The sequence below is a fragment of the Kryptolebias marmoratus genome, linkage group LG19, assembly GCF_001649575.2.
Source record: "Kryptolebias marmoratus isolate JLee-2015 linkage group LG19, ASM164957v2, whole genome shotgun sequence".
In the NCBI taxonomy this organism is placed as follows: Eukaryota; Metazoa; Chordata; class Actinopteri; order Cyprinodontiformes; family Rivulidae; genus Kryptolebias; species Kryptolebias marmoratus.
In genome coordinates this window covers 19,751,241-19,765,863 of record NC_051448.1, presented here as the reverse complement: position 1 = coordinate 19,765,863, position 14,623 = coordinate 19,751,241, and the positions used below count along the sequence as shown (strand labels likewise).

At 41.3% G+C, this 14,623-nt stretch overlaps 1 protein-coding gene across 2 annotated transcripts in view; it reads right to left on the bottom strand.

Annotated features, from left to right (window-relative positions):
• Window positions 1-1,983: 1,983 nt before the first annotated feature.
• kif26bb (kinesin family member 26Bb) overlaps window positions 1,984-14,623 on the bottom strand; it is a 37,172-nt gene continuing 24,532 nt past the window's right edge. Inside the window, exons 9-14 of one of the 2 annotated variants that reach the window (XM_025004366.2) lie at window positions 12,687-12,825; window positions 12,361-12,520; window positions 6,998-10,085; window positions 5,318-5,487; window positions 3,092-3,242; window positions 1,984-2,248 (exon numbers count right to left, since the gene is read on the bottom strand). In XM_025004366.2, the coding sequence (XP_024860134.1) occupies window positions 2,076-2,248; window positions 3,092-3,242; window positions 5,318-5,487; window positions 6,998-10,085; window positions 12,361-12,520; window positions 12,687-12,825 (3,881 nt within the window). In that variant the 3' untranslated portion in view covers window positions 1,984-2,075. Of the gene's footprint in view, window positions 2,249-3,043; window positions 3,243-5,317; window positions 5,488-6,997; window positions 10,086-12,360; window positions 12,521-12,686; window positions 12,826-14,623 lie in introns of both variants that reach the window. The other variant, XM_017409069.3, reaches the window with a different exon arrangement.

The window sequence follows — 14,623 nt, the reverse complement described above, 5'->3', positions numbered from 1 at the left end:
GAAGTAATACATGTTTTGTCTTTATTTGGGCATTTAGCAAATAAAAATAATGTTGAGAATCCTAACTGACCTGAAACAGGATGTCAGACAATGAGGGAAAAATGGTTCTGTGTCATTTTATACAGTGAATGTAAACATTTGGCTTCAGCTGTAACTTTCTCATAGAAACCCACTTTAAAATGGCTGAATTATTCCTTTACCTCTGCTCCTGGTCATTAACTGAAGCATTTAATTAGTCAGTTTATCAATACAGGACGAACCATTCACTGATCAGTTGTGGTTCACAATTTACAGAGATCCAACTGAGCCTTTTTTGTCTCAACATCGGGTTCAAATATTGAGTTACACCATTTAAACTGTCAGCACCAAAAATCTATATATACAAAATGGCACCGAAGGTGGCACAGTATTCCCGTTTGAACAGTCAGGAAAATGACAGTGATGACTAAACCTCCCTTCAACTAACGATGAGTGAACCTTTAACTAGTCCAAGTGACCTGGATGTGTTTGAACAAAACCGAACACCTTATTCAAGTCCTGTACAGTACAGTGTTGGCTGATCAGGAGTAAAATCCAGCTCAGCTGCAAGTGAAGACAACTGGCAAAAATATCAACATATAAGGAAGAGAGAACAAACAGCGAACAGCAAAATGCAGAAATGCCCTATGACTAAAAATACAGTTTTTCAACTGTCTGTCAGTAAAAGTTATTATTTATTTGAGGTCCCGTCTACACTACGAAGGACTTATTTTTAAATGAGTATTTTTTTTTATCCACACATTTTAACAAAAACCCTGAAATAGTCATCCTGCACCAGTAGGTAATGAGGACATCTGCTGCGGTCCATTTACCTCAGATGTCGAAACTCCAATCTGGGAATGACGTCAGACCTAATTTAACCAGGTTCCAAGTTGCAAGTCGCAAGTTGTCGTGCTCAGTGACCAGACTGATTACAGTCAGGAACACAAATTGATGACAACATTTTGTACATTCAATCACCATAGCAACATGTTCATTAATGATGGGTGGACAGTATTGTGTGTGTGATTGAATTACTGAGTTACAAACTGGCAGAAGAAAAAAACAACAAAAAAAAAAACATTAATTATTGTGATTATTACCACATTTTTTGCGCAAGGCAGCCATATTGGATTTTGAGGTCGGGGCTGGTTAGGAATCTCCAACATTCCTGATTGGAGTCTCTGACTTTTGGGGCGTTTCAGTTGATTTTGTTTTTCCCCACATTAGCAACCTAGTAAAATACAGAGAAAGAAATATCTTAGCTTGGCTAAAGATTCTCCCAAAACTAATGTAGCTCGTAGCAAATTGGGCCGCTGTTTTTGAAACGCTCTGAATCTCGAGGCTCCGCTGGTAAACAAAAAAAAAAGACTCCACTTTGGATTTCGTTTTTAAAACTCTCAGTTTTCCTCAGCAAAATCTTTGTTTGTGTGGACGGGAAGAGGAACATTTCCCTCTTAAAACTATCTGGAGTAGTGTAAACGGGACACTGAAGAGATACGGGTACAAACATCTCTTCAAACTAAATTTTAAAAAGAGGAAATTTTCTCGCGCAGCAGTCATCATGGAGGGTATCTGTGCTGTAGCCGCAAGGAAGACTTCCTGGAGAATCAGTAAATGAAAATCCACACTGAATCACTGCTTTATCGCCTTACAGCGCAATCTTTGTGTTTTTTATATTCAGCATTGTTTATAGGAAAAGAAAAGGGTAAAAGACTGTTAGCTATGTTCAAATGTCTCATTAGCATTAAAGGCTACAGTCAGTGACGGCTTCACAGTTTTTGCACAGTGCTGAAACACAAGTGTGGGGACGGGTTGTTTGAAAATCAACAGATAAACTTGTGCATGTGTTATTTATGTTAAATGACAGGACTCTTTATTCTAAAAATAACAAATTACTACTGGTTAGCACTTGGCTAATTTAAAGCCATCAGACACAATAGAAATTATTCATCCTAATTTGTGACTGTGAACAAACTATACATCAAAAAGCAAAAGTCTTTTCTTTCTTTTTTTTTTTGACTACTGAATGTTTATCTTAAAATAGTTTCAAGGCCCTAATGCTCTTTTTGTCGTCTCTTGCGCTGCCTCCAGGTGGAAGTGTCAAAGTTGGTGACCACCGTGATGTTGGCCTCGCAGAAGTTGACCCTGTTCTCCAGCTGAGCCGTCACCTCCTCAGTGGCCTCCAGACGCTCCGGGGAGTCCGCCTCGAAAGTCTGCCACAGGTCGACTGGGGAGAGATAACATCGGAAGACATAACAGCCATGTATCTCGTTTTTCCTTTCTATCTCCAGCAGGCACTGTGTGAGAGGTGGGGGACACTTGGACAGGTCCTCAGTCCATCACAGGGACACATAGAGACAAACAGCATAACCATTCACTCTCACTCACACCTAGGGATAATTTAGAGTTAACATGCATGGTTTTGGTCTGTGGGAGGAAACTGGATTACTTGGAGTAAACCTGCATGTGCAAAGGGAGAACATGTAAACTCCATCCAGAAAGGCCCCAGCTGGGAAGCAAACCAGTCGGTATCCTGTTCTCTTTTTGGGAGAATCATATACATATATCTTTTACTTAAAATAATTTCGTACACTAAGAGTACCCAAATAACTGTTTACACATTGCATCATCCACATAGAGACCACGGTACTTGTTTTTTTGTTAATTATTGAGATTTTGTGTTCAGTAACAAGAAAATAAGATTTATTGATAAGATACTGACAGTTCAGTGTTAAGTCATGATACTTTCTAAGTGACACGACCTTCCACTTATAATAAGACTGACGATGTTCTGTCTTACAGATGAGCTTTGTTCAAATCAGCTCTCTGACAACCTGAGGTCAGATTCTACAGCTCGGATCGGTCTCACCCCTGGGATGTTCTGTTCGACATTTCTTTTATAATAAATTGTTCAAAATCAACAAGCTGGGTCTTCCTGTCTCCCTTATCTTTTTGCCACAACAACAGAGTGCTGTTTATCTGACAAAGAACCTTTTGCCTAATATAGAGTAGACATACTAACCCTCCACACAGTTTGAATGCTGTCTGAGACTTTTCCCGATCTACTGGCGCTCTTGGATCCACTTGGCGGGCTCCAGCATGTGGCTGTGATGGACCCGCTCCACCTCTCTCCTCTGGTTGTTGCATTTGACTCGAACCTCTGAGGTCCTCAGATGACGCTGCTCCAAAAACTGCAGCTTGACGCTGAAGCACGCATGGCCCTGAAATCACAAACATAAACACATATTTCATTCCTTCAAATTGTTTTCTTGCAGTGTGTTTTTAACAATGTTTTGATAAAACGCTTCTATCCTGCAGGCTGCACTACTGTGGGCTGCAGTGTTAGAGTTGGCCACAGACATTATGTCTGAAAATCTGTATGCTGCATTGTAGGATTCCTCAAAATACTTATATTATTATAAGACAAAAGACTGCTGTATAACACTAAAAAAGTCCTCTCTTTGTTTTGAGCAATTCTCCTTACAAAACAGAACAACCTACAGTGTGTTTTGTTGTCTGCTCTTCCAGAGTGCTTCTTTGTTCTACGCTGCAGTGCGCTGACCCAGTTTTCCCCATGTGTTCATTAAAATTGTATCAAAGTTGCTGTGTCTCAGACTGGCGGAGGCAGACTGAAGTCTCAGGAGGCCTGACCTGTCGTCAAGGGGCATTACATCACCACATGTACCACACTTTGCTCTTAGGCATTAAAGAAGGGCATGTAACCGCACATGCCCGGGGTTTATTTGTTAAAAACATTCTTCCCTAGCAACAGACGGCTTTATCTTTCACACCTGGTAAAATCGGGGGATTTGTTTGGGCCACTGGGGTTGTAGAAGGGGAGAATTTAGGTCTTTTATTTTGTAGGAAACATTCTTTGTTCCCAGCAGGCTAATGGTTGTTGTTAGCCTCTGTGGAAATGTAATATATCTGAATGTATTTTCTTTGAACTTTTATATTTCCCTTAAAAGCTTTAAACAATGCAAGCACCAAACTCATTTATCTGATTAGCTCGTTTAGCTAGTTGCAAAAGGATCCAAAAAGAAACAATGAGCTTGGCTTCAGTACATAGCTAGCTTTAATGAGACTGACCAAGTCAAGAAATCATTGTTATGCTTATCAGACCGGGGTTTTTAAGACACCTAAACTGAATAAATTGAATCCAATGTCTGGGTCATCAACCACAGAGATATCTAGATATCCGAAGGGAACCCAGAAGTTGAAGCTGGAATGAAACAAGCGTCCTCTTAGGCTGGTTATTTACAAATTTTAAGTCCCGCCCCTCTGTGTAAATGAACAGGACATTGCCCTTGTTCAACTAAAAAACAAGAAAAAAAATCAGATAATTTTGACCTTGTTGGTTCACATAGCTCGTACATTGCTTGTTTAAATATTCATTTTCTAAAACTTTTACCCATAATTCTTATTTCATGCTTTAAAGACAAGTTAATGTGACACCATGATTACATGCAGGAGAGTAGGCGGGACTTAACGCGTAACATCCTGAGAGCACAGACACTGGTTCCAAAAATACAACACACCAGCTTCTATAAAAACTTGATCTCGTAGCTTTTACTCTGAACAGCAGAGGAAGGTGGAAAGGTGTGTAGAGATTTGTTTTATGGTCAAAGTCCTGAACGAATGTTTGTGTTATGAACTCATTTAACTAATTAGGTGGAAATAAGCACAAAAACATTAGAAATATTGTGCAATATCATGTGGGGATCTTTGCATTTTCAACCTAGATTTTCCCCCCAAAGTACATTTGTGTTTATGTTTTTTTTTATTTTTTATATTCCTTTGTCTAATTTTTATTTAGCAAACTCAGATGTTGATGTTGGTTAGAAAAGGACTTTTTTGAACAGGAGGTTGATTTTGGCCAGAGAAGAAGAGTTTGTGCACCTGAGGGACAATAAATATGTTGGTTTGAAGCAACAGTGTACAATTTTTAAATATAAAGTATTCAAATTGATTTTTGTCCAGTTTTTAAATGACAGAATGGTATTAAATTGATTTTACTTACTGTAAGTGTTTGCATTACAGTTATTTACACAAGATTTTATGGTTATTTAGAACAAATAGCAGCAGAAGCAGCTACCTGGTACCTGGGGAATCTACAGCAGGTAAGATATGAATTGTTCATCAACTCTCCACAAAACCCCACTTCAAAAGATCTGCGCTATCACTTTAATGTATCTGGGTCGTGATTTCTCTGCTTTGGTCTGTCTTCTCTGGGTGGTTGTCATTAAAGGTCTTATTTTACATGACCTTTAACCTCCCAGAACAAATCAAAGCACACCTGTTTGTCAGTACCTGCTCTTTTCTGCATCCTTTTCATGCTGTCGATCTCATACACCTTAATGTCGTAGGCCTCTGGAATGCCCCGGTCCATCCAGCGGGACCGCGGTCCGCTCGCAGAGCGTTTCATCGGCCCAGGGGCATCGTGGGAAAGACGACGCTGATGAGAACCTAAGACAAGAGTAAAGGTACAGGGAGATAGTGCTTTGCCTCTTGTTTCTTCTCCAGTTTTGTAAAAATCTTAGCTATGATGTAGTTTTACATTGATTTTCATTCTTGTTTTAAATGTCACATTTGTTTTTTTAAAAGTGACAGAGAGAAGTCAATGCAAGTTGCCTTTTAATCTAAACTCTTGATCAAGAATTAGCAGTTTGGTCATGAAGCTACAGTATGTGATTACTGCTGAGTCACAACATTAGGATGCAATACATGAAGCCTCACATCTCTAAGTGGCCTTCATTACAAAGGCCATTGGCACCTTTGTTAGATTTATTGAACAGCTTGTCCTGAGGAAAAAGAAGCCTGTTATTTTGTTGCTCTTCCTACATAAAAGTTTTTTTAGTTTTTTATTTGAATTTTCTAAACACGAAAAGCACAAAAGCTGTGTATCCTGTTTGTTTTGCTCCATGGCTCCATCGCAGCTCCATCACTGTAGCTTTGCACAATATAATTTCTTTAGGAAGTCCACTTTGCAAATGCACACACCCATCTTCAAAATTTACATTTACTCTTAATTTTCTGCATTTACGCTTCAATTAGTGAGAGCCGCCACCGGGTTCATGTATTAATGATGTCATGTCATACCCAATTACACTTTAACGGCAGTGAGGCAACTTGGCCTGACTGCATTTTACAGCCATGCGTCATCTCTGATTAATGTCACATTAATATGTTATGGGACCAGATTACAAACCAAAACCCTGCTTATACTTTCTACACTGCATAGAGCTGATTTGTCTAGAGAAAGAACTGTCAGCAATTTAAAATAAGCATTCAAAATTGTTTAATTTTATTTTGTAATCAGTTTCATGTTCTTGCCGTTGTTTGTGCATGTGTTTGTCTCTATCTCTCTCTCTCTCTGTTTTTCAAAATAGCTTGTGAACCACTGGATGAGTTTTAATTAAACTTTCAGACAGTAATCGATACATGTGCAACTGATTACCTTTTGGAGTCAGTCCAAATAAAGATGGCCACCACAGCCAAGCAACCTCAGATAACACAAAATGGCAACAGCTCAGTCAGTTAACAACAACTGAGCCAAACCTTTGTGTGGTAGTAGCTGAGAGTGATTCTCAACACACTGCACGTGATATTTGGTTAAAACTTTTGGGTTAAAACCCGTTCATCAACCCTGTCTGTCTGCTAGCAAAATGTCTCAGGAACCACTAGACGGATTTTTTGAGAGTGACTGCACACTATAGGGTTGGTAAAGGACAAAAACAAAAAAATTAATCTGGGTTCTACATCATTGATATAAAAGAAATCATAAATAGATAATACTTAAAATTGTTTGGTTTTTTTGTTCAAATGATTACTCAGTCTAACTATTTTAGATTCATTCAGTGAAAGGAAACCATCACTGGCTCCCAAGTTTGGAATATGTTATTGATTAATCTAAAATATATGCACTGTTGCTTTGAAGGTTATAAATGTTGTTTTGCATGAAGATAATTAATTTTACCTGTGTTCCCTCTCCTGCGAGATGATCGGCTGCTGCGAGTCACACTGAGGAGCGAGCCGCTCCAGTCACTGACGGATTCTCGGTTGGACATGTTGCTGCCTGTGGCTTCACTGTCCCTCACCATGCTGCCATAGCCACTGCTCACCATACTGCTCCTGTTAGAGAAATGCAGGGACGTCTTCCCCATGGCTGGAGGCAAATCTCCACTCAGAATACTGGTGGTGTCGCTGGCGTGCCCGCTCAGGTCGTCAGGCATGCGGGGAGCAGTCACCTGGCTGTATGGGGAGAGGAGAGGGGTCATCTGATCCAGTCCTGCTGAGGTGGGGCTGGAGGACCTTTCCCTAAGGAGGTCTGAGATCCGGCCATTGACAAATCCTTGAATGGCGGACTTTGTAGAGGAGCACGTGGAGCTCTGGCTTGGAGTCCGGCTGACGGAGCGATAAGATCGCGGAGGGGAAGAGGAAAAAAAGGAGGAGGTCCGCTCAAAGCTAACTGTTTTGCAGTCGGGTGACAGGCTGGCGCTACGGTTGGAATGTTGCAGGCTTTTGTTGGACTGACTGAGGTTCTTGATGCTGGGGGCAGACAGTCGACGGACTTTGGGACTTCCCATCTTAAGTTTCCCAACAGCGGAAAGCTTTGAATGGGTACTCTTAGCAGATTGGGGTACAGGGTTTTCAGAATGGAAGAAGTGATGGTCAGAGTGGGGATGTCTTCTGGGGCTCCTGTTGGCCCTTGGAAAGGTACAATCTCCCTCATAATTTTCTTTAAAACTTGCTTTACGACCTGCTTCAGTGCTTCCCTTGGAGCTTCCCTTAGAGCTCATAGAGGTGTTACTGCTGCCTCTTTCCAGAGTTGGAAAGTCCCTTGAGGTCCTTCCAAGGGAATTAGTCCTACTAGCCAGCTGCTCTAATTTGGTACTGAAAAGCCTGCTACTGTTCTCAGCGGGGGACTTTAGCTTGCTGCTTATACTGTCATGTTTTCCTATTAGACTTGCAGCCAGTAACGTTCCTGAGGCCTTTCTGAGAGAGCTGCTAGAATCCTGTTTGAACTTTGTTGCAAGTTTTGGAGAAGACGACGAGGTATAAACATTGTGGTGTACAGTAGGCTCCTGTCTGCCATGCCTCCTCTCCAAAGTGTCCCCTGGGCTACATGGATTAGATGATGTCACCTCCCTTGAGTGGTTGTCTTGGCGGCTGGGATTTTGCCAGCCTCGTGGTAAATTGCCTGTTTCACAGGACGCTGGGTTGATTTCTTGGCAACCAGGTGACGCACCAGTTCTCTGGGGGGTGTTCCCAACATGTCTGCAAGCAATTTTCCCCCCTTCTGGGACCTGTTGGTTGTTAGAGGAACAAACATGCTCACATTGTCTAGGGTGACCTTTGTCTATATTTTCATGTCTTTTTTCACCCATTTTGTTTTCTTCTGGCCTTTTGCAGTACTCCTTATCTTTCAAGACTTCGGTTTTAGAAGAAACTTGACTACAAGATGAGTAGTATACCTTAACCGACTTCTTAACATGGTGTGTCTCAGAAGCTAAAATTTCATTTTGCTTCTCAATATTATTTTTTCCTTCTTGGCATTTGACAGTATTTATTTTAGGCTCGGGCTTTAACTTCACATCTTGAAAATTTTCCTGAGGAGTATCCTTTTTTTTGGCACCATCCAAATCACAGTTTATATCTGTATTAATCAGCATGGGATTTATAAACGAAGGGAGGAGTCCTTTTTCTCTTTTGAACTGATATTGGCTCTTTTTGTTGTTTGCATCTGCGCCTACAGGCTGAACAACAGAAGAAGCTGCAGCTGAAGAGTCGTCACTGACGTCACTGATAATCCTGATTGGTTGAGAGCAAGCAGCGCTTTGGCCGTGTGCTTGAGGCTGCGCAGGGTCTCTGATACAAATAATGTTTCCACTTGTGTTCCCTCTGTCATATGCTCCACTGATGGTCACCTCCTCTACCATAGAGAAGACAAGTTCATCTTGACCCGTTTGATCCAGCGGTTGTTGAACGGTCACCGTGATAGTGGCCTTCATTTCCTTAACATCCTCTGTGGTGTAGTTAGGTAAGACATCTCCAATTATAACACTTTTCGCCAACGACTGTGAAGAGGAATAAGTGGAGGAAGGAGATATGGGGGAGCATTTACCAACTGGCGAAGCTCTTTTGTCTGGTTTGAGCCAGTCAGCCGATTCGGGACTCTCCTGTTTTTCTGACGGCTGAAGTGCAGAGGAACTGGTGGCTGTCTTTTCCTGAGAGTTTGCAGCAAAGCCCTTGGAGGGGACATTATTACCTGACTTGACAAGTCTAGTGTTGGGAAGCTCAGAACGACCAGTCATACTAAGACCCAGAGCTTGATTCAGCAGCTCCTCACTGGAACTAGTTGCACTGCACTCCTCACAGTCAAACAGACCAGAATCCTCTCTCTGGAAATTATCTCCGGGGTGAGCACTGTCTGTTTGCTTTTCTCCAAAACAAATCTGACTGCAACCCATACCCATGTTCAACAATGTTTGTGGTGCTTTGGATGCTTCTTTCTGATGCTGTGATTTGGTTAAAATATTCTTAAGCGAGGCACCTTTTAAGGAAGATTTCAGCACATCCATGGTCATCTCACTCCCATCAATACAACCTAAACGTTCCTGAAGTTCAGCAAATGTATCGCATTTAAGACAATCTCTCTCTGGTTGTTTTTGTTCTGCTTTCAGAGCTTCAGCGTCCCCCTGAGCAGATTCCTCCGTCTTTTCTCCGTGCAGCTGAGGAATTCTGAGAAGCTCCTCTAGAAGAGCCGTAAACTCTGGATCAACCAAGTCAGCTTTACTGGGATGCAAAGAAGGTATGATAGGTAGAAACTTGGGTTGTTTCAGCACTGCGGCTCCTTTAGAATGGACCGCACCATCTGAATTAATTTGGATGACGGTGTCACAGGACTGGTCGCTGCTGGAACGATCCATCTGACCACGTAGCCGGAAAGGACGGAAATCTGCATCTACCTCTTCGGTGGAGTGGAAAGCTCGTAGGGACAAAGTCTGAGGCCCTCTTTTTTCTTTGGTCAAACTCCTCCCACAAGGAGAGCATGATGTAGATTGCTGTTGGAGGTAAATGAATCTCGTTATTAAAGCATGTCTTTCTCAGAGGTCCTAAACTACAAAACAACAATCGGTAACACGAAACAGAAAGAATTACACAATTTGACAGAGTGTGCCTTAACTTTAAAACCAAAGGATACCATAAAACTCTGGCTTCCTTTTTAAAAGGTTCTTTGAACTGTTCTCTTCCTGGAAAAGAAGAGAACAGCATAGATACAGTGGCTTAAATGTAAGTTACTGTATTTAGTTTCTTTTTGGTATCAACACAGGATGAAAAATATATATGTACAGCCTCGAAAATACTTGTGATACAGCTTATATGTGGATGAATATCCCCTAGACCAATGGTGTTCAGTCCTGGTCCTGGAGGACCACTATCCTGCATGTTTTAGTTGTTTCTCTTCTCTTCAGCAGGTCTTCAAGTTCTGCAGAAGTCCGTAAATCACCCAGTCATTCAAATCAAGAGTGTCAGAGCAGAGGAACACCTATAACATGCAGGACAGTGGCCCTCCAGGATTGGACACCACTGCCCTACACAGTTACACCTTCAGTTTCAGTTTATTTGTTTATAAAGGGACCACGCATGTTAATGAACATACAGTATGTAAGTATGCAAGATTGTAGCCAAAGCTAATTTCCATCTTCAGTCAAGGCCGGCTGCATAAAACATCCACCCATCCATTTTCTTTACCCACTTCTCTTTTCCAGGTTGTGGGGAGCTGGTGCCTATCTCCAGCAGTCACTGTATGAGACTCCAAGTCCATCACAGGGACACATAGAGACGAACAACTATTCACACTCTCACTCACCCTCTCACATAATTTAGAGTTACAAATGAACCTAACATGCATGTTTTTGGTCTGTGGGAGGAAACCAGAGTACCCGGAATAAACCCACATATGCACGGGGAGAACATGTAAACTCCACCCAGAAAGGCCCCAGGGTGGGAGGCAATTCTGCAACCTTTTTGCTGTGAGCTGACAGTGCTAACCACATTAAATAGTACAATATAATACAATAAAAATAATAACAGAAGGAGATAAAAAGTACCATAGCATCAGAGTTGTTAATTGGGATGTTAAAATGCAAATGCGCATACATATTAACATAAAAACAAACATATACATAAATATATACAGCTGGGAGGTTGGCGCAGTAGTTATACCACACAGCTTTGGTACAGGACGATCAGGGTTGTATATTTCTTTTTCTTTCTTTTTGGCTGCTCTTTTCTGCAAGCAAACTTGCATGAACGATTTTGCAATTGTTCTACACCGGATGCCATTCCTGATGCAACCTAGGGTTGAACCCGCAGCGTCAGGATTACAAGACCTTGGCACCGACGACCCAGATACCGCAGCCTCAGGGCTGTGTGTATTTTTGCAGCTTGCAGTTCTTGGCAAACCTGTGCCTTGAAATTTCCTGGGTTGTTTCCTGACTGTTTATACCTAAGTCCTCTCTGCTGAAAATGAGAGGGGGACCAGACCTTGAAAACCGACGAAAACTCCTGCTCACCAACTTCTACTGGATTCAATGGTTTAAAGAGTACAGTTATTTATATGTGGTCCTACAAGACCTTTCTGTCACGAACAAATTCCTGAGATGCCATGTTTGCCTTGAATCAAACCCCATTTGTGTTGCAAAGCTATCAGCTGAAGTGAATCATGTTTATTAACAGGAAACTGAGAGGCCTTGGCAGCATGAAATGCACTTTTGAAAGTCAGCCTATAATTATTTATGAGTGTTTATGGGTACTTTTGTATAATTATTACTGCCCACTGCCATGAAAGTCGAGAGACCATGTAACTTCTTGTACCTCTGTGTGTGCATTTTTCTGTCTGTCTGCAAAATATTCCATGAATCACTGAACAAATTCTAATGAAACTCTTAGGCAATAAATATTAGATGTACATCCACAACTGATAAAGTTTTTTAAGTTAACTCGATTCAAGATGGCTGCCAGGGCTAATTAAACTTAGCAAACACAAAAATGGCTATCACCCAGTCATTTTTACAGATATTGAGCTAAAATTTGTTGAGGTAGTAGATGAAAGTCATCCCATACTCCAAGCACTAATAGCTCATACCAACATCTTAGTTAAAAACTTTGATATCAAAGGCAGCACCTAATCATTTAGTCTACTTTTTTTCTAAACATGTAATTCGTTCAATCATTCTGCCCCATAAGACGACTTGCTGAAAGTCCTGTATAACAAAACAAAAAAATGCTCATTATAAGATCATTTGCATTTGACTGAAACTTTTTGTGAAGTACCTTGGTCCTCTTTTGTGTCCTGCGAATGCGAGAAGCCAGCTGGATGGTAGAGAAGCTCTCGTGAAGTTGTGCCAGCGAGTCGGCAACCTGAGCGATCACGGCCACGTGGCAGTTTGGATGAGCCATGGATTCTCGAAGGAGCAGCGACAATTTGCTGGCCCTGCGCAAAGACAGCGCAAACATCCAGGAAATGACACACGATTCGATCCTTCTTTAGCCAATAATGAGTCAGTGTGCATCGGTTACAGGCAAAATGTTGATTATTTTATTAGATCAGTTACAGGTCAATGATTCTCTGTATCATCCTGGAGTTCGGCCATTCTTACTTGCTGGGGACGGTTTTATGTCCACTCAGGAGAGACAAGACAATGGGGCCCAGTTCAGAATGAGGGGGTTTGTTTTTGCTCACACCCCTCATACCACTACACACATCTATCATGGTCAGCTTAGTGATGCCTCTTGAGCCTAGGAAGGAAAACCAAAGGTTAGATGAGAAAAATGAAACAGTTTTACATCTTTACAAATGTGTAAATAAAGGTGTTAGAAAAAATAAGATCCAAGAAATGGTTTTCTGTTGTGTCCTCATTAGGTCTAACAGGATTATTCACAAGGAGCATGTCTGTTCCGTTTAATGCCCGGTCATCCTGCCCTCTGACTGATACAGCTCTCCAGCTTTGATGAAACTGGTGGCCTTGTTTCCTTTTGCTGATAAGCTTTGTTTAAAAGGCACATCTCTTACTCTCTTAGGTTAGACATACTCCATTGCTTGGAAGTATCTCATCCCTGGGATTTTCTGCTCAACATTTCCTTCATGGTAATTTAATAAAAATCAAGCAGCTGGGTTCTTCCTGTCTCCCTTATCGTTTCTGCCACAACAAAGGAGAAAATAAACGACGACAGGAACCTAAATAATGTAAACTCTAAGTTTTGATTTAGCTGAGGAAATGATGCTTAGTTGGAATGCTCATTTCTGGTTTCATATGTTTTTTTATGAGTCCACTGTAGCCATTTGTCTAGTTTACAGATAGAAAAAAACTAATTTATGCAGTACTGCCCTTTGTTTAACCTCTCAGGTCATCCTTTATCCGAAGGAAGCCATTTTAGCTTGTGTCGTCTAAAAGCTCCACTTTCTTCTCATCTGTGACCTTAAGCCAAACGAGGGGCAGCAGCCAGTGACTGAGCTGTACTGTGCGTACACCATGTGCTGTCCTGTAGCAGCTGACTTTTTTTTTTAATTGTACGATCAAACTTTCACACAAGTAGAAGTTGAAAACCAAACCTTTCAAATGTCCAAAATTTGAGCTCACAAACATTAAATCTGTATATTAGAAGGATAGTCTAATCATTTTTGAAGCAATGTTCTGTCAAGTACCTTAGCACAGAGTACGCAGAAAAGGACAGAAGTCTTTGCCCAGGCTCAGCTAATGGCTAGCTAAAGAAGGGTTCATTTTTTAATGGTTTTTTTAGGCTTTTGTAGAACTTTTTCTCAAAAATTTCAAACATGTAAACCACTTTTTAATGACACCGTTGGTTTGCTTTGTTTTCTCAACCAAACAACCACCTTGTTTCTGCGAGACTGTATGTGTGCAGAGCAAAGACAGACCATGTTTGTGCCAATGATGCTGAAGCTGTGAATGTATCAGTTCGCCAGGCGTCGAGTAAACGTTTGGACTGACTAGACATGCTGATCGGGAGGACTTATACCTTCAGCATCACTGGCATATAGTGGTTTATGCTATGCACACATTTACATAAAGTTTGCTATGAGTCTGTTATGGTAAAATATCATGTTTAATGATGTTTGATGCACTCATGTAACCGTTAAGAGTGTATTTATCTGTTTTTTACTGATTCTGTAGACTTAGAAAAAAAAGAACAATCTGTGTGCATCTCCTTTCTGACTGTGCAGGTGTGTTTCTCAGCGTCGGGCTGTGATCAAGCCCCTACACACCACAGGGCTGGGTGAAACCGGTTGTGTCTCAGGTGTTGTGTCCAGGGAAATTTTCCACACTTTGAATCAGACAGCTGCTCTGACACAAGGGGGGAGGTCCCAGCCTGCAATTTATAGAGAAACTTTTGCTCTGTTTCGTCAGAGCACTCAGACAGTCTGTCTCACTTGTGCAAAAGGGAATAAACTTTTACTCTTGAGAAGATTCTCAGTCCGAGTTTGAATTCATTTTTTCCACAAGGGCCCTCATTTGGCTAGCCATTAACCTAGTCTGGACAAAGACTTTTGCCTCTTTCACCATGCTCTATGACTGAT